The sequence below is a fragment of the Lepidochelys kempii genome, chromosome 4 (assembly GCF_965140285.1).
Source record: "Lepidochelys kempii isolate rLepKem1 chromosome 4, rLepKem1.hap1, whole genome shotgun sequence".
NCBI classification, from domain to species: domain Eukaryota; kingdom Metazoa; phylum Chordata; order Testudines; family Cheloniidae; genus Lepidochelys; species Lepidochelys kempii.
In genome coordinates, this window is record NC_136383.1 from 9023747 (window position 1) to 9042954 (window position 19208).

The following is a 19208-nucleotide window of genomic DNA, read 5'->3' on the forward strand; positions in this document are numbered from 1 at the left end:
CATTTGAAATCATTGTGTTATTTATTGGAGGTACTCACATCCATTGAAAGGGGCACTTCTGCCTGGCTCTTGGAGCTCATTGACAATTCTTAAATACACAGCTGGGACACAGACCTGCAACTAGAGCTGGCTACGAGAGGATTTATTCCCTCTCCCCTGGGGAAAACTATGCTGAACACACAAGTTTGCCAGAATTTCTCTTTGAAATTCCCCAGATTTTTGCCAAACCCCAGAAAACTTCATTTTTTTTAAATCAAACTAAAAATAGACAAAAATGGAGAGAAAAATTGTGAAGATTTCCACTTCGTCACAAAGCCATTTTCCACAGAGAAGGAAAGCCGATAGATAATTGTTGGCTTGTTCTATATATCCCTCACTCTCAATTGTTAAATCAACATGCCTACAGCAGCCAGCAGCAAAATATAGGAGATCTGCCCCCAGAGCCAGCGCACTCTCACAGCCTGGAGCGCATGGGGCCCTTGCAGCATGGCTGGCAGATCAGTGATTGGGGCTATTTCAAACTAAAGGGAGGACAAGTTCCCTTAGGGGGCTCATGGTGGGCCCCTGCCAGCTGTCCCTGTCTTGTGGGTCCCTGGCAGATCTCAGCTGTGAGGGGGATCTCTCAGAGGAGAGGGTTCCAGGCCATGTAAGGCTTTAAAGGTTCAAACCAATTCTGTCAGTGCAGATCCAGGAGCCCCTGGGGTCAGACGCACCCGTAAACAACCTGCCATTCTGCCCCAGCTGCAGTTTCCAGGTAGGACAAGGCCGGGAGCCTTGTCACTGTCAGGACACCATGCACCCTTCTGTGCAGCCCCAAAACTGAGGCGGCAGCTGCTAACCCAGCTCTCCCCAGAGGTGAGCTTACAGGGAGGGAGAGGGTCAGGGTGAAGTATTTCCCGCCAGATGGAACATAGGGGGAGCAGACGCCAAGCACAGAGGTCCCAGCAGAGCAGCCCCCAACGCTGGGGGAGGCTGCCCATTTCCAGTGAGAAGAAGTACAGGGCTGGGTGCCCGGGATCTCAGAACCAAAAAAGAACCCAGACAACTGGGTATCAGTGGCTATGGATCCCAGAATCCTGTAGCATTTTGGTACCAATTTGTGATGTCAGCAAGCATGTACCATGCACCCTGGCTGCAGCACATGTCCCCTTGGCCAAGCTCCATTGACGTCAACGATCCTTTCAGTTCACTGGGTTGCCTTTTACAGAGCTTGGCCACCACACACAAGCTGAGGGTCTGGCCCAATGTGTGGAATCAGAGGGAACACACTGGAGTCACTTCAGGGGGAATATTGCCAGGGGAACCCAAAGCCTTCACTTTCCTGAGACAAGGGCTGCTGGAACCATGGGGTTTACACCAGCTGACATTGATTTGTACCCTTAATTAAATACTTCAAAGAGATGAAGTCCTGGTTAATCATCATCTTTGCTAATAAGGAATAGATCTGTCTTGTCCATAGCACCCTGCCTTGGAAGAGCATGCAGTGCAGACAGACGGTGTCTGATGAAAGGTGTCATGGTAGCATATGAAGGTTTAATCTCTAAGGCCTAGAACACCCCTACCATCCCCGTCCCACAACAGAAAGATCCCAGACACTTTAATCACCGGGGGAAGTTCTTACCTGTTGGGCCTCCCATTTGCTACCCCAGAGTTTAGGGTTTTAGGCTTGGGTGGAAGGGCAGGACGGGAGGGCAAGCTGTGCCCCTTGCTCCCAAAAGTCTTGGAAACTTCGGCTACCTTCCCTTTGCGGATCCCTTGCAGTGACAGCCTGTTGTAGTCCTCCCTGGCCTGCTTTGCAATGGAGCGTCTCCTCTCATCAGCAGCTTTGGATTTCCTCACTGGAACAGAAAGGCAGCTTGCCTGTCAGCTCCCACCCAGAGGCTTTGAAACCTTCTGCCCCTTTCCACACCCCCAGGCAAACTGAAGCTAAGTAGTTGCTTATTTCATATGGGCTAGATTGTGCCCTGAGGCCACCGCTAGCCCCAGCTCCTCCCCCATCCCCAGTTCTGCCCCCAGCACAAGCTCCTCTCCTGGGGACACCTTGGCTGTGCAGTAATGGAGAGGGCAGAGGGATTTCATTACGGGTAAGGGGGGAAAGTTTGGACACCACTGCCCATGTAGTCACACACACACACACGGCCATTTGTGTAGATCTTTCATGTAGAAACGGGGATAAAAATCCACCAAAGGGCAGGAAAAGGTGATTGTGAAACCACAACAATCAGTGGGGGATTTAGGGGCTCTTGTAGGCCCTCAAACTACTTTTGAAACTGACTAGGTCCCAGGGCGCCGATGACCTTGGTAACGGTGCCCTGCTGCTTGGCGATGAATCCAGAGGTGGTGGAATGTAGGGTGAAAAGCACCAAGCTGGGGTATGATGGCATAAGGCTGGCGTAAAATGCCCCAGCATAGGACTGATGTAAATGGGTATGCTACAGGAGCTGGGCCAGGGCCAGGGCAGGCACTGCCTGGGGATGCAGTGTCTATTTAGTCACCTAAGTAGCACCCGCTTTTCACAAATACAACACACCCAGTGGTTCCCAGTTGGCAGCTGCTAGACGCTTGGTACTTTGACAATCAGGCCAGTTATTTAGTTGCCTTGGTATGGCCTAACTTTAAGGACCTGGCTTTTAAAAATCCTAGCTTGAAGTGAGACATATTTGTAATACACCATCACCATCTCCTGGACACCCAGAGACACAGCAGCATCTGGCCCTCAACCACTAACTATAGGGCAACGCCCCCTCGCAAGGCACAGCCAGAGACACCTGCCCCAGAGTACTAGCAGACTTCTGGAATCAATATGGAACCGCAATCTTAGACAGCAGGGGCAGCTCTGCCCTGCCCTACAGAGACAGCCCCCCAGCCAAACCACAGGGCTGAAAGTATCATAGATCATAGAATATCAGGGTTGGAAGGGACCTCAGGAGGTCATCTAGTCCCATCCCCTGCTCAAAACAGGACCAATCCCCAATTTTTGCCCCAGATCCCTAAATGGCCCCCTCAAGGATTGAACTCACAACCCTGAGTTTACCAGGCCAATGCTCAAACCACTGAGCTATCCCTCCCCCCAAGCATCTTCCCTCAAACTTTTCAGAATTTTTCGTTCCATGAAATTTTTTGACAATTTGACCTTCTGCTGCAATTCTGAAGGGAAACTAATTTCAAAACATTCATATTTCCCATGGGACAAAAACTCCATTTCCCAACCACCTCTAGTCTTCATGCTACAGAGCCAGGTGACATGTGGCCAGCCTAGCTATCTAGTGACGATGCGTTAATCAAGAGAGGCCCCGTACATCAGCCATGCGACCAGCTCCGATTCCACAGAGGAATCTGGCCAGTTAAAGGAAGTGGAGAATAGAAAAATGGACAATGCCAGCATCTCTTACAGGATTCCTGCCACTCGGGATCATCCTTATCCGATTTCTGCCCTGACTCCTGGGCCTCCTTCCGGTTGGTGTCAGTGTGCAGTGCCCTCTCTGCAGCTGTTCTCATCCCTCCGGGCTTACTCCTTGCCTTTTCCTTCCCCTGTTAGGAGACAACGTGTGTAATGCCTGGTGCCCGGCTTGGTTTCTGCCGACTGCCTTTAGCAGTCTCTGGACTCCGGGGATTCATTTCTTTAGGGACTCCTGTGAAATACGTGGGGTTCCCCAAGACACCGATGCTTCCTCCTCCCTGCTACCTGGGAGCCCCGCTGCATGAGGGCTTCTGGAGTCCATTCGTGGGCACAGGCTACGCAGATCGTCAGCCCGGGGCAGGTTGAGCTCGAGGGGTAAGAAGTGACATTAAATGACTCTAAAGGCCAGATCCTGAGCTGTGCCAAGGAGCGCTCTGGGAGGCTGTTTTATCCTCGGCTGGCTCAGCACCGGCCCACTCCTCCACACAGACCAGAGCAGCTGCCAAAGACCTCCAAGGCCCCATTTCAGGGCTCACTGAGACCTTACAATATCCTATTGATTCTTATTTCACTCACACCCCGTGACACAGCAAGCCCCTTTTCCATTGCCAACTCTGCTTTAAGACCCTCCTGCACCAGGTTCAGAGCTGTTTGTGGAGGAAAGAGAATTTGGAGTCAGCCTGGAAAAGCTCTTTGGCTGTATCTGCCCTGGGCACAGCTGCACACAGGAAATCTGCGAAGCGTGAATATGCTGCAATGACCTGTTGGTCAATAGTGCATCCCCTGCTAGTGTCCTGAGTCCCAGGCCTGGTTACTTTGACTCATGAGAGACATAGCAAACATCGGAAACAGCCAGAGACGGGCAAGAGCGACCGTCTGGCAAACCTGTAATACTGCCCAAAGTGGGGTTATTTAGCCTGGAGAGGAGAATATGAGGGGACTCTGCTGAGATCAAGGGTGTGCTGAAAAAGGGCCAGCCCCTCCTTTGCTAGCCCAAAACCTGGGCTGCTAGCTGCAGCGTGAGGCCGGCAGCTCGAGGATAAAAGGCACTCTGATGCAGCGTAGAAGCAGTGAGTGGAACTCACTGCTGCAGGATGGCGCATGGGGTTTCAGTCATGGTGGGCACCTTTTCCCCGGGGGTGCTCAACCCCCGCTTGCCCCAATGCCTGGCCCCCACTCTGCTCCTTCCCCCAAGGCCCCACCTTTGCTCTGCCTCTTTCCGCCCCCTCCCCGAGGCCCCCGCCCACCCACCGCTCTCCACTCTCCCCCAAAGCCCTCCCTGACCTGCCAGACAGCTGTTTGGTAGTGATGCTGCCCCCTACCAGCTGTTGGGAGGCGCCGCCCAACAGCTGATGAGCAGAGGCGGGGAACCGCTGTGGCTGGTGGGTGCTGAGCACGCACTAAAATTTTTCTGGAGCTCCTATGATGGTGGGGACCTCTTGGTACTATGGTACCACATTAGTCAGTGCTGGGAGGCGGTGCCCTGCATGGTGGGGGCCAGAGACATTCTGCCTGTCTGGGGTGGGGGCGGACAATGCTCCCTAGCTTTTAAGAGACGTAACCACCCTGAGAGCTATTATGCCAGCAATGGGTCTTGAGGGGCCACCTAGGCTGGGTGAGTGCCCCTGGCCAGCTGTGGCTGCTTGCGGGGCTGCAGAGCAGAATCTAGCCCCCTGTCTGGGCACGTTAGAAGCACCCGGGCTCACTGCTTACCTGCTGAAAGTCGTACTTCCTTGTCTGAGCCTTGGAATCTGCCAACATCTGGTGCACATCTCTGCCTTTACTGGGAGCAGCCTAGACGTTCAATGGCAAACAAACCCAGCGTTAGCCCTGGAGCTCTTCCCATTCCTCCACAGTCAGTATACACGTCAGCCCAGCTCTGGTCCCTGTGTCGAAACATCAAGCTGGAGGCTTCATTTAAAAATCACACTCTTTTTAATATCTCCAGATAGTAAGAACATGGTGGCCCTTCTAATGCCCATCTCACGGCGGTCCCTGGACGCACTGCTCCCTCCTTGGGAATCTCACACACACGTCGTTTATTCCAGACCCTGCAGTTCATCATCAAATGGGATTGGTCCCTAATCAAGATCGGGGCCTGATTGTGCTAGGCGCTGTACAAAGTGAGAGACAGTCCCTGCCCTGGTGAGTTTACAACGTAAAGAGACAGGAAAGGCAAAGGGTGGGTGAAAGACAGAACCAGCATCCCCATCTCAGAGATGAGGAATTGAGACATGCAGATTAGGTGACTCGCCCTAGGACACACACAGAGTCTGTGGCAAAGATGGGACCAGACCTCAGCTCTCATGAGCCCCACTCCAGTGCCTGAGCTCCAAGCCCAGCCTTCCTTTCTACTGCATCTCACTGAAACTGGGGTGACCCTTAGCCCCTACACCAAGTTTGAGGACCTCACAACTTCAGAGCCTGGGACACCCCCAACCTCTGACAGAGAGATAAGGAAGAAGGGACCCCTGTAGCCTGAAAGAGCTCTGTACGTATGTGAATGAACCCCTTTCTGTATTCTAGAGCCCGCCCCTCTGAATACAACTCTCCTTCAATAGTGTCTATAACCAAGCAAGGGGACATGGAGGCCTGCCCATGTCAAGGCCTGGCCCTCCTAAAGGCAGTGGCTGAATGGGGAGGAAGGAAGGCCTCAGGGTTAGGACTTGGGAGACCCAGGTTCAAGTGTCTGATCTGCCACAGATTCCCTGTGTGAGCTTGGGCAATTCACCTAGCCTCTCTGTGCCTCGGCCCCCCCACCCATGCAATGGGGATAACAGCCGTGCCCTACCTCACAAGCTACTAGGAGGATTAGTGTGTTGAAGAGTGAGAGGTGCTCGGATCCTGTGGTGACAAGGACCATGTCAGTACTATGGATCGATAATTGAAACCATTGTCTCTGCTTGCTGAGAGAGTTTGTTAGCAGCCAGAATCCCAGTTATTGAGCTGGGTTATCTTGGGTTTCTTGTACTTTGAGACAAACAGAGATGGGTTTATCTCTGAACCCTCCCACATAGAACTGAATGCGGAGGTCAAAGCCACTTCTGCTGGTGTGGGCAACAATGCTCTTCCGGAACTCCACTGTGTGACTTTATTGATATCCCCTTCCTCAGAACCATTATTCCCCCTTAAATATTAACACAGGCATATCTCCCTGCTCTGCTCAGACAGAGACATGGAAATGGAAATCATTCACCTTTCCCAGGTGAAAAAACAACAAAATGCTCAGATGCCGTTACGCATATAAATAGTTCTCAAATCAGTTATTAGAACAATGGAGGTGTAAAAAACGACAATCCTTAAAAGCACAATGCCCATCCCACATCTTGGCCTATGTCTCATCTCAGGATTTCCAGTCTCAGGCATTCAGAAAACAATGAAGGGTTTGACAAATCATGAGAGTGTCTTAAAAATCACAAGATTTTAAAAAATTGGGGTGGGGAGGATTATTTCCCTTCTGGTTTTTGAGCTTTTAGTGAGCATGTTTTTAAGCTCCTCTCTGCAACCGTAAGAAACAGAAAACTCCTTCAGGGAGAAAATAAAGCTGAGATTCTCACCTAATCCCATGACTCCAGGAATTGAGACTTTAAGAAAACCACCACACATTGGAAGACTTGCAATAAAAACCATGAGAGCTGGCAACACTGAGATTACCTCATGGATGCCTTGCTGACAACTCAGGCCCAATGTGGCCAAAACCAAGCCTTGAGTTACCTTGCTTTTGTACATTGATGACAGAGCCACATGTGGTTTTGTACATATACTTGCAATTCTACACAATAGTAACAACTAAGGACCTAATCCAAACTCCACTGGACAAAATGGAAGTCTTTCCACTAACTTGAATGGCTTTTGGCTGAGGCCTTAATCATGCCAGTGATATGTGTGGTTAATAGCTATTTAGCTCAGTGGCCTGTTCTATTTCCTCCATGAATTATAATAAGTGGTTAATACTACAAGGCATCTCTAATTGATTTCTTTCCAACCACTTTAAAATAATTTATTTGTAATCCCATGGTAAAAATATTGCCAGACAGGAAACATTCTCAACAACAAGCTTGACCCAAGCAGTGTAACATCCAGCTTTTGAAGTCATAAATAGTTTTAACTTTATAAAAAGAAATACAAGTATGCACTTTAGAAATGCCAATTGCGGACATTGACCTCACATGCTCGCTTTAGCACTTGAGCGCTGAGGAGAAAAATCCAACTTTGAATACATTCATCTCCAGCTATTTTTCATCTTACCATTAAACATCCATCAGAAACTATGGAGCATCGGGGTTCATTTTGATCTCAACAGAAACCTGCCTCTTTAGCTCTATTTATTGATCAGAATAAAATCAGTGGCCCAAATTCAACTGTTCGTTCCACCAGTGGAAATCTAGAGAAACTCCAATGGAGTCATCAGAATTTGGCCCGGAGTTCTTAGTTTTGTCCATTCTAGTTTAGTGGAGGGATGGTAATGCCAGGCATAGAAACCATTGAAATTGCTATGGCACCTGAAATGTTCCTTTCATTGTGGATAGCTCCTCATCCTGCAAAACAACAGCTCAGATGCCATAAAGAGGACTCCTGATGGTTCCGAAACAATGCAATATCAGGGCTCATTTTGACCCCAGCAGAGGACTGACTCTTGAGGTTTATTTATTGTTCGTATTACAGTAGCACCAGGAGTCCCAGACTGAGAGACAGTGCTCCATTGGGCCAGGCAGTGCACACGTGCAGACACGAACTGTGAGAGACAGTTCCTGCCCCAAAGAGCTCACAGTCTAGACCGGGGTAGACAACCTGCGGCAAGCGAGCTGATTTTCAGTGGCCCTCACACTGCTCGGGTCCTGGGCACCGGTCCCGGGGGCTCAGCTGCCAGCCAGAGTTCTGTCCGCCGTCCCCGCTCAGCCCGCCGCTGGCCCCCTGCCGGCCGGGGTTACCGGCCGCTGGCCCCCTGCCGGCCGGGGTTACCGGCCGCTGGCCCCCTGCCGGCCGGGGTTACCGGCCGCTGGCCCCCTGCCGGCCGGGGTTACCGGCCGCTGGCCCCCTGCCGGCCGGGGTTACCGGCCGCTGGCCCCCTGCCGGCCGGGGTTACCGGCCGCTGGCCCCCTGCCGGCCGGGGTTACCGGCCGCTGGCCCCCTGCCGGCCGGGGTTCCAGCCCCGGGTCCCGGCCACTGGTCCGGGGGGCTCTGCTGCTACCCTGGGGTCCTGGCCGCTGGCCCGGGGCTCTGCTCCTGGCCTCAGCCCGGGGCTCTACAGCTGGCCCCAGTCTGGGGCAGTGAGGGGTGCAGACAGGGGCAAGAGGGGGCACAGCTCAGCATGGATTGTATGGATTCTTATTATTGACACACGAAACTTTAAATTAGAATGAATAAATGAAGACTCGGCACACCACTTCTGAAAGGTTGCCGACCCCTGGTCTAAACAGACAGACAAAAGATAAGAAAGGAAGTATTATAATCCCCATTTTACAGATGGGAGACTGAGGCACAGAAAAACCAGTGACTTGCTCATTACTACACAGAGAGAGGGTGGCACGGCTCAGAACAGAGCCCAGATCCCCCAAGTCCCATGCTAGTACTTCAGCCACAAGACTATCCTACCTTCCCCTCAAGATTGCTCTACTGAGTTGCATGGTTTTTCCAAAACAGACAAAAGGAGCCTTTATCCAATCCATGTTTCAATTTATTGAACACTGGCCCCATTCAACAGAGTCTTTGCAACCCCCACCTCATGAAGTTATGCACTTCTGAGCAGCGTTAGAACAGAAAACAAGTACCTGAGCACGATCCCAGCTTCTCTCCTTTTTAGCAGCTGTTATCACATCTTCCTGCTCCCTCTGTCCAGTTTTTTCCTCCCTCCTTTTGGCATCTGCCCCGCCCAGGGCTGCTGGCTGAGAATGCAGGGACCATGGCACAGCTCGTTCAAGGAATGTTTGACTTCCTCTGTGAAGACAGCAAGCAGGAATTTTGGAATAGAATCAATCGCCTTCAGCCTTCCGCCTTCCAAACTACTGAATGGAAATTACATGGCAATGAAGCAATTCCAGGGCCCAGCAGCAGCTCACGGAGATGAGCCCTATGTCTCAGCACCAGGAGCACGGACGGTTAAAGTAATCACTCACTGCAGTTAATTGTGCACCCACATGCAGGCAGATACCTGTTGGCATAAGAACTCACTCCCAAATATCAGCTGTGGTGATGACTGGGATGCTGCCCACCCCAGCTTTCACGGGACCATCCCATAGCGCTGTAAATAGATACCGTTTAAAGGCCGTATTTTCAGGAGCAGCAGCACAGGGTTGGGGTTAGAGTCCCGGGTCGATGTGGCAGCAGGGCTAAGAGGGGCTCCTGCATGCCGGAGGCAGGGGGCATCTGGAGACCCCACGTAATCGCTAGTCTGCATCCTCCGCCATCTGCAAATGGCCTGGGACAAACCAGGTGCCCATGGGACCTCGTCCCCCGACTGCCACCTCAGAGCAGGCAAAACCAACCAACCAGCTCCTTTCCCCAGCGCTCAATCCCCCCTTTATTTAAACTGATGGTCAGAGTCATCTGCAAATCATTTGTTAGTAGCCAAATTCACTCCCATGATTTGCATACAACATTAGCAACCAAGCCTCCCCATCCCCCCTCCCCACCCCGGGGGCCAGCCCCGAACCAAGATCACTTGGCAGCCTCAGAAGCCTTCCCAGACGGCTCAGGCCTCATCTCCTCAGGGAGACACCCCGCTGCCCTGCCTGGGAGCGGACGGCCAAGGCCGGCGCCTTCAAAGGGCTTGTCCTGGAGGTAGCCCAGCCGCATGCCCACATGGAGGAAGGTACGGCCATGGGCAGCTGGTAGAGGAGCCAGCAGCCTGCCAAAGGGATTCTCAAGAAGCAGCTCATTGGGGCCTGTGAGCCAGCCAGTAAACACAGCTCCCCGTGACACTTCAGTCCAAGGCGTGTTCCCCAGGGTTGGCTTTATTTTCAAACGAGAGCAAATGCACCCAGACCACTGTGCCACCCACCTAGGGCCTTCCCAGCTTCCACCAGCATGGACAGGAGGGATACACCCTTCCCAAACAGTGCTTCGCCCACACAGCACTCCCTGTCCCCTCACCGCTGCTCCCTCTGCCCCAGAGGCAAGAAACCACACATCTGGCTCTCTGTAGGCCATGTGCTTGTTCCCAGGCATGTGCCCTGCAACTCCAGTGCCCAGTTTTAGGGCCCAAACCCAGATCTTCCTAGATATATTGGTACCTCACTCCCCTTGAAATCAGTGGGAATTAGGGCCGAATTACCTGTGAGGATCTAGGCCCAAGTGCCTAAAAGGCACATGTAGCCAAGACCCAATGCCTCCCTCTGGATGTAGTGTGGGTGGAGAGAGAATGTAGAAATCCCCACAGACTGCAGGGGATAAACACACAGAACTTTGCTCCATTCCAGCTCTCCTTTTTATCTTGCACTGATCATCATCTATTAAAAAGCACCTTCCGCCTTACCCACCGGAGGAGACACCACAGCAGTAACTGCAAACCTGTCCAACCGGCTCCTGGGGCCGGGGCTGAGTGCTGCCTTACCTGGCTTCCCCTGCTTCTTGTTGCTGCTGAGCCCTCTGTGCCTGGATTTCTTCGCAGATCACATCATAAGGCTTATCCGACGTATGCTCGCCCATGACCCAGACCCAGACTTCGCTGTCGGCACCGAGCTTCCACTTCACCGACTTCCCATGCACTGCAAGACAAACACTCAGAGCACTGGCCACAAAAGCTCCCGTGGCACTCATGCCCCCTGTGACCGAATGCACCCCTGGATTCACACCCTACACACACTGGTACTAGTCTTAGTTTTCCAATGACACCTCTCAAGGCATATTTTGTACAAATATCTCCCTGATCAACAACAGGGTGAAATGTGTGTAGTAACACTCCGTGGAGAGTTAGGAACGTATGCTGAAATCGGGACTTATGTATGTTTACCAGACCTGTCTGGGGAGGGGGTAAGCTAGTTTCTCAAAGACAAAAGACAAGCTGATGCCTCTAGCCAGGTGTTGTCAAAGTTAACTGGCAATCAACTGTCAAGTGGCAATGAAGGGGCGGCAGGAACAGGTCGATTTGCATTTGAACAAACAACACGGAACCGCCTCCACCACAAGACCCATGTCTCCACCCTCACAGCGGGAAGGAATTTTATCTAGAGGTGACCCTCAGGAAAATGCATTTCAAAGGGTGACTGGACTATAAAAGAGAGGAACACCCCCCCTCCCCCAGGTATTCTCTCTCTCTCTCACTCCCTCTTTCACCTAAGACGACAAAGGTACCAGCCTTTGGACTTTTGGAGGGGTTCTGATCTAGGAATTTAGTCAGCCCTGTTGCTGGGAAATGTGAGAAGGGTTTCACCTTGAACCAAGTCTAGCTGGTTTAGTTACTAGAAACTGTTTTATCTTTCAGAGTAGCAGCCGAGTTAGTCTGTATTCGCAAAAAGAAAAGGAGGACTTGTGGCACCTTAGAAACTAACCAATTTATTTGAGCATAAGCTTTCGTGAGCTACATCTGATGAAGTGAGCTGTAGCTCACAAAAGCTCATGCTCAAATAAATTTGTTAGTCTCTAAAGTGCCACAAGTCCTCCTTTTCTTTTTGTTTTATCTTTATTTCCTGTAGGAACCATTTCTGACTGTAAAATCTATTGCCTTGTAATTAAATAAACTTGTTTTATTCCTTAATCAAAACGAATCCAGTATTGTGTGTAAACGGAACTGTTTGGGTGACTCCAGTTAAAGTACCAAACTGTTGTACATTGACCTCTTACAGGGGCAATGGACCCTAACATCTGGACTGGGGAGGGCTGGACAAAGGACAATGCACATTTTGGGGGAAAACTGGAGACTGGGAATGTGTTGGGGTCACCCTGCAGGTGGTAAGCAAGGCTGCTGGAAGCTGGACTGTGGCTGGTGTGTAGCAGGCAGGTTGTGGTTATACGCAGACACTCAGGGTGTGACCTGCATGCTGTCTGGCTCTGTGTACGGGGCCCAGGTTGGCAGCAATAGCAACAAAGCATTTGCAGCACCGAAGGTTTCAGGGCAGGTGGTGACAACCTCTCACTGGTCTGGATTGCACCCCAGAACGTGATGCCCCCAACCCTTGGTTACCTGAGGGATAACCACTTGGCATGGGATGGGGGGAGGGGCAGGGAGGTTGTTCAGGGGAGGAAGCTGCTAGCAATTTGATGTGATTTGCCAAACTATATTCAAAAAGCCACTCTCGGTTTGAGCAGCAGCAGCCTGGGCCAGGTTCGGATCCCCTCCCCCACATGAGTAGGGCCTTACACCACAAGCGGATAGACTATAGTCAAAGGGGCTATTTGTGGAGTAGGGTTTGATCCCAGACGCAGGGCACAGGAGCAGACCACAGAGGAGACAGTGTGGCCTAGTGGATAGAGCACTGGACTGGAACTCAGGGGACCTGGACTGTATTTCCAGCTCTGCCACTGGTCTGCTGGATGACCTTGGGGGAGTCGCTTCACCGCCCTGTGCCTCAGTTTCCCCACCTGTGACATGGGAATAGCGACACTGATCTCCCTTGTGAAGCACTTTGAGATCTAAGGATAGAAAGTGCTAGATAAGAGCTGGGGTTGATGCTTATTATTATTCCCCTCTGGTCGTGGACTCCTCCCTTCCAAATTTTCTTCATCAAATTCTCCCCCATCCCATTCATGTCCCCTTCTCTGGGGGTCTCTGTAACCCTGCCCACATTTCCCCTACCTGCTAACCACAGGAGAGCACCTGACTGGCGAGTTCGGCCAGGGGAAACAGAGCTGCTTTCTCAGCAGCTAAGACCAGTCTCAGCTGCTCCCTGCCCCGTTACCCTGAGGTCTATGAGGAGCGGGAAGGGAGTGGCAGGGAAGGGTATTTCTAAAGGACAGCTGCTGCAAATGCAAATCTCAAGGCAACCTCGGCTATGGAGCCTCTTTAACACTGGGTGTCCTCCTCTCCTGTGGCAGACGTGCTGCCCCGTTACTGAGCTAGACAGTGCAGCCAGCACCCAGCCCAGGCTGGCCAGCTTAAAAAAAAAAAAAATCCTTCAGCCATCTGGCTTCCTGACGAAGAGGGTCAAAAGTAACACAGTCCATTCGGCTACCCGCAGCCCGAAGCCCACTACTGCTTCAGCCCAGAGCGTGGTGCCCAAAGAGCATGGCAGCCCGTTCATTATTTCGGTTACAATAGCACAAGAGGCTCTGTTGTGCGGGGCCCCTGCTCCATCGAAGCAGACCAGGGAAGCATTATGGGCCCCGTGTTACAGGCAGAGACATTAAGGGATTTGCCCAAGGTTACTGAGCAAAGGCCAGGACCTGGGCCCGGCTGGTCAGGGTCACAGGGCAGTGCTTGAACCCCTAGCCTTGGCCGTGCTCATTAGCCACCTCCTCTTTGACAGACTTTTTCCTGCAGTAACCCCTGGCACCCCCCCCCCCCGAGCTGTAACTTGAGCTGTAACCACTTTTCACCCAACAGCAGGCTGCTCGTAACCCGGCCCAGCTGTGTTTACCAGGCAGCAAGCCCAGTGCTGGGGAGCCAGTTACCTTTCCTGTGGATCACTTTCTTTTCTGAGTTCTTGTCTGCGGCAGCTTCTCTCTCCTTCCACTGTCTGACCTGCTCCTGCCTCATCTTGAGGAAGAGGATCTGTTTTTGCTCCTCGTTGAGCTCTGCCAGCAGCTCAGGATCGATGTACATGTCTGCCAGGATCTGCTGCAGCATGGCCGCGGCTCTGGCACATCAGCGCTCCTGGCAACACTCTTCAAAGACAGGATTCGCCTTCCCAGGCCAGGTACAGCCGCACCAACGCCAAAAAAAAAAACTCTCTCCACACCCAGAGCAGGCAGCAGGAACTCAGACTCACCATGGCAATTATAATCCCATCTCTCCACCTATTTTAGCTCAGACTTCCTGCACAGACTGAAAAAGTAAATAAGCAGCTTGAAACTTCTGATTATGATTCACGGAAATGACAGGAGATCTGAATGTGCTGACAGAGCTTAAAGAAAAGCCGTGTCCTTGATCTTCCAGGGGTGAATTGCCAAGATTTATAGGGAGATAATTCCTTTTCTGCCCCAGTAAATTTCACTGATACTGTGTGGACAAGAGTTCCCTGTATCACAAAAATCAGAGGTGTGGCTTACTTTGAGCTAGGCAAACATGCCATTACCTGGTGAGAGAGCAATGACCCAATGAATCTACAACTCCCTCCCCCTCCACAAAGAAACTCCTTTGGGAACTGACTGGCACACTCCAATTTGCCTAAGGCAGAATAGGAGGGACATGACTATTTGGGGAGCCCACCCTGCCCATAAAATCTCTCAAATTACAACTTTTTTCAGCTAGATGGGCATCCGCAGCACAGCTAGTCCTTCTGCCCCAGCTCTCACAAGGGCTGAGCAGCTCCAGGGTGACCCCCCAAGGCAGACAAGGCTGGAGCCAGACAAGACAGAAGCGGGGAGCGATGTGGGGAGCACAGGGGAACAAGTTAACAAGGTCAGCGAGCACAAGCGAGAACCTCTTTCTCCAGAGAATTGTGAAGGCTACGTTTGATCTTTGAACGCTTTGAGGGCTCTCTCCTCCACACTCACGCTCCCTCTGCCCCAGGCTGCAGCCCCCTCCAGAACTCGCTTCCTACCCCCTGCCTCGGTGATTCAAATGAAAGGCAGCACCAGAGCCTTTCAGAGCAGCTGGCAGGCTGCTTTCAGCTTCTTGACGCACATGCACCAAGGCATTATCTCATGAAAGGTTTCCTTGGGTTTGCAACCCAGGCAAGCACTCAGCACAAACCTACCCATCCCCTCTCGTGCCAGACGCCCACTGCACATGCTCTGCTTCAAGTACTGCTGGGAGTCAGTCCCCGCTTGGGAGTCAGATGCCTCTGCTGAACGGTCCCTTTCTTTGTATCACACCTGCCAGACGTGCGAAGGAAACATGCTCCTTACCTTTCACGGCCACCTCTAGAGCTACCTGGGAGAGGCTTGCTGGCCTCGTGAGCAAGTACTATATCCCAAGGCCACAGGATTCACGGATGTTTTGCCTTTATTGCTGAGAGGAGGGACTTGGCCAATTAGGCACCAGACGACCTCTCAAGGGCTGGACAGCACCCTTTGTGTTCCAACCAGGCTCAAATCTCCTGGAAGCCCTGCAGGTGGAAGTAAAACAATATCTCAGCTTCAATGTTTTTATTTTCTAAATGAGGCACTGGACAGCCCTCATCTGGAGGGTTGAGTCCAATTATGCTCACCCATGGCTGAGCCAGGTGGATTCACGCCAGAACAGGTACGGAGAAAGTTGACAAGGCTGCGCCGGGGAACAGAGGGTCCAAGGAGAGGAAAACAGCTTGGCTTGTTCAGCCTAGCAAAACGCAGGCTGCAGGGCAGCTGGTACCAATGCAGCCAGGAGGGGTAAACCCCAGGGAGGGAGAAGAGCTATTGAATGTGAAGGAGGATGCTGGCACAAGGACCAATAGGGATAAACTGGCCATCAATCAATGTAGGCTGGGCAATGAGCAGAAGGCTTCTGTCCACCAGAGGAGTAAGGGGCTGGCACAGCCTCCCCACAGGAGCAGTGGGGCAAACACCCCCACTAGCTTTCGGATGGAGCTTGATAAATTTATGAGGGGGATTTATGATAGGGCTGCGTGTGAGCGCAGGGGACTGGACTCACTGACCCAGGAGTTCCATGCCACTCCCATGCCCTTGTGATGGGGTGCCTACCCCCCACCGGTGGTGAACTCCCCCCGATGGCACCTGGAGGGTCAGCCATGTCTAATTAATGATGAAACCCAGTGGGGGTGGCTGCGTGCGCTGCAAGCAGAGGAAGTATATAGCAGAAGGGTGGCAATGAGAAACCCTGCAGTCACGCTCTGGATAGCGGGGAGTAAGGAGACCCTTAGGAAGGGGGAGTCGACTACAGGGTGAGGAGAAAGCCCAGGGAAAGTCTCAGTAGGAAAGAGTCCAGGGAAGTGGCAGCAAAGAGTCCACTGGTGGAGTGACCCATGACTGCCTGCCCTAGGGTTCCTGGACTGGATACCAGCATAGGAAGAGGACCTGGGTTCTCCTACCAGCCACTGGCAGGGTGCCGTGAAGCCCTTCAAAAGGGGAACTGGACTGCAAGGCCCAAAATGAAGGGCAGCAGCGTGGGCAGAGGGATCAGACATTCGTTTTCACTGGACTTTGTTACCTCAGAAGGACAGGGACTAACTGCGACCAGGCCAGAAGGCTAAGTCACAAGAACAAGCACCTTACGTGCCCTTCCTCTGCTGGGCCGTTCTGCACCAAACTTGGTCAATCAGGCCTCCCCCTGGGCGGAGTGCTTCTGTGGGGTTGGTGTCCACTACCCCAGTGTCCCCATCCATCTGCGACCTCAGATCAGACACAGTGACCTGCTGAATTTAAGCTGATTAGTCAGTGGTGGAAACGAAACTAACCAGGAGTCCCTCAGTTACCGCAAGGGAACAGGGAAGAGGGTAGGTTGTGTCTTCACTGAAGCGCTACAGTGGTGCAGCAGCTGCGTATTAAGTGTAGCCAAGCCTGTGCACAAGACCAATAGTTAACAAGTACCCTAAGGGAACGCTGAAAAGAACTTTGAAGAGAAAGTGCAAGAGGGAGTGAAACCCTTAAGAAGCAAGTGGGTGAGGTCTGCGCACTCCACACTGCGGATTCCACCCAGTGGGTTTGGTTGGCTGGCCCCGGTGGATGAATCCCCCTTTCCAACCCTAGGCAGGGGAGCCCTACTGACCTAAATAATAACCTATGGAAGAAGATCCCTTCTTTTTGTAACCCTAACCCTAGTATGAACAAGCCTTCTAACGTAACCCCTAATCCCGCGACAGGAAACCATATTCTTTATAACCCTAAACCCAGGATGGGGAGCCCAACCCTAACTGCAGGCCAAGAAGCCCGGCTGATCCCAATTCTAGACCGAAGTTGGGGGAGCCCAACACTTCGCAACCCTATGCTGGGGATCCCTGCTGAACTAAACCCTAGACTGGGGTTGCCCTCTACTTTATAGCCCTAGCCCAAGGGTGGGGCACCCCAGCCTAGGGCTAGGGTTATAAAGCAGAAGGCAACCCCAGTCCTTCTGAGGTAACAAAGTCCAGGGATTGCAAATCTAACCCTAGACCAGGGATGCCTCCTGACCTAATCCTAACCCTAGGCCCAGGAGCCTAGTGACCCCTCGGACGCTGGCAGACGAGGTGCCAAGCTCATGCCAAAGCCCCCAAGCCTCACTGAGCTCTGACAAATGCATAGCTGAAAATCAGTCTGGCTCACCTGTCTGTTAGTATACTTAAAATAGGTACTACATGTATAGAGATGTGTTTAGCATTTGGATGTTATGAAATGCTCGTGAGCTGCTGCATGCATGATCTCACTTATAATTGATATATCTCATGTTATAAGGCAATGTTTAAGCGTTTGCTATGATGTAACGATACTGGTTCTGGCGGGACCCAACTGAGAGTGCCAATTCAGGACAAATTGCTTCAAGCAGGGCAGTTCCAGCCCAAGGCTGGGGTTTTTCCACCTCTAAGGCAAACCAAACCAGCCAAACAGAGCAGACTTTGATCTCACCCCACGTCACACAAGCAATTCCCTTAAACACTCCAGTTCCCCAGTATCTCCACCAGTGCCACTCGTTATGGGGACAGATGGTTATGAAAACCAATACCCCAGTAAAAGAAAAAAGATTCTCTTGATCCCAAAGGACCAAGCCACCAGACCCAGATCAATATACAAATCAGATCTTACCCACAAATCACGCTGTTGCCAATCCTTTAGAATCTAAAATCTAAAGGTTTATTCATAAAAGGGAAAGATATAGACGAGAGCTAGAATTGGTTAAACGGAATCAATGACATATAGTGATGGCCAAGTTCTTGGTTCAGGCTTGTAGCAGTGATAGAATAAACTGCCGGTTCAAATCAAGTTTTTAGCTGGGATGGATCATCAGTCCTTGGTTCAAAGCTTCAGTGTAGCAAAGTTCCTCCAGAGGTAAGAAGCAGGATTGAAGACAAGATGGAGGAGCTGCAGCAGCTTTTTATATTCTCTTGCCATGTGGTCGGTCTTTCTTTGTCCCAAAGACAAGCTGCCCATCACATGGCATGGAAAAACCTCAGAGTTCTGTCCAAAGGCATGTCCCTGCATACCTTGCTGAGTCCCAAGGCGTGTCTGCCTTCTCTCAATGGGTCAATTGTATAGCTGATGGTCCTTAATGGGCCATCAAGCAGGCTAGGCAGAGCTGACACCAACTTGTCTGGGGTGTTCCCCAGAAGCATAGCACAAGTTTGAAATACAGACAGTATAGAGCCAATATTCATAACCTCAACTACAAAAATGATACACACATATAGACAGCATAATCATAACCAGCAAACCATAACCTTGTCTTAGACACCTCATTTGACCCCCTTTATACAAGATTTGGTGCCACTACAGGACCTTGGTTGCAACAATGATCTATACGGTCCCAGATTAGGTCAATAACGTCAGATATGAGATTGGGGAAAAAAAACAAACCCCAAGTCAGGAAAGCAGCATTACCAAATGTGAAATACTAGTTTACCACAAGAGGTGTAATCTCCTGCCCAGCAAAAGAAGGCCTGTAGACACCAGACAAAGGAACATCAGTGGACAAAAGACTTTGATTGTTTTCCCCACACCCATGAACAGGGGACATGCACAAACGTTTGTCCCATCACAGCTTGAACTCTGGGGAAAGGGAATAAAGATCCCTGTCAAGAAGAAATTGTCATCACTCTGGTGCTTCTGTTTCTAACTCTATCCCTGGGCTGGGAAGCCCTAC

At 51.5% G+C, this 19208-nt stretch overlaps 1 protein-coding gene across 7 annotated transcripts in view; it reads right to left on the minus strand.

The window, feature by feature from the left end:
- Nucleotides 1-19208, minus strand: part of SH2D4A (SH2 domain containing 4A) — a 106600-nt gene that overhangs the window by 81099 nt on the left and 6293 nt on the right. For 3 of the 7 annotated variants that reach the window (XR_013635649.1, XM_078852421.1, XM_078852420.1), the window contains exons 1-6: nt 13949-17433; nt 10953-11106; nt 9172-9337; nt 5114-5194; nt 3393-3531; nt 1622-1838 (exon numbers count right to left, since the gene is read on the minus strand). Coding sequence is in view for 6 of the 7 variants with exons in the window: in XM_078852421.1 (XP_078708547.1) it covers nt 1622-1838; nt 3393-3531; nt 5114-5194; nt 9172-9337; nt 10953-11106; nt 13949-14123 (932 nt within the window). In the remaining variant the exon portion in view is untranslated. Of the gene's footprint in view, nt 1-1621; nt 1839-3392; nt 3532-5113; nt 5195-9171; nt 9338-10952; nt 11107-13948; nt 17434-19208 lie in introns of those variants that run through there. The other 4 variants (XM_078852419.1, XM_078852418.1, XM_078852417.1 and 1 more) reach the window with 4 other exon arrangements.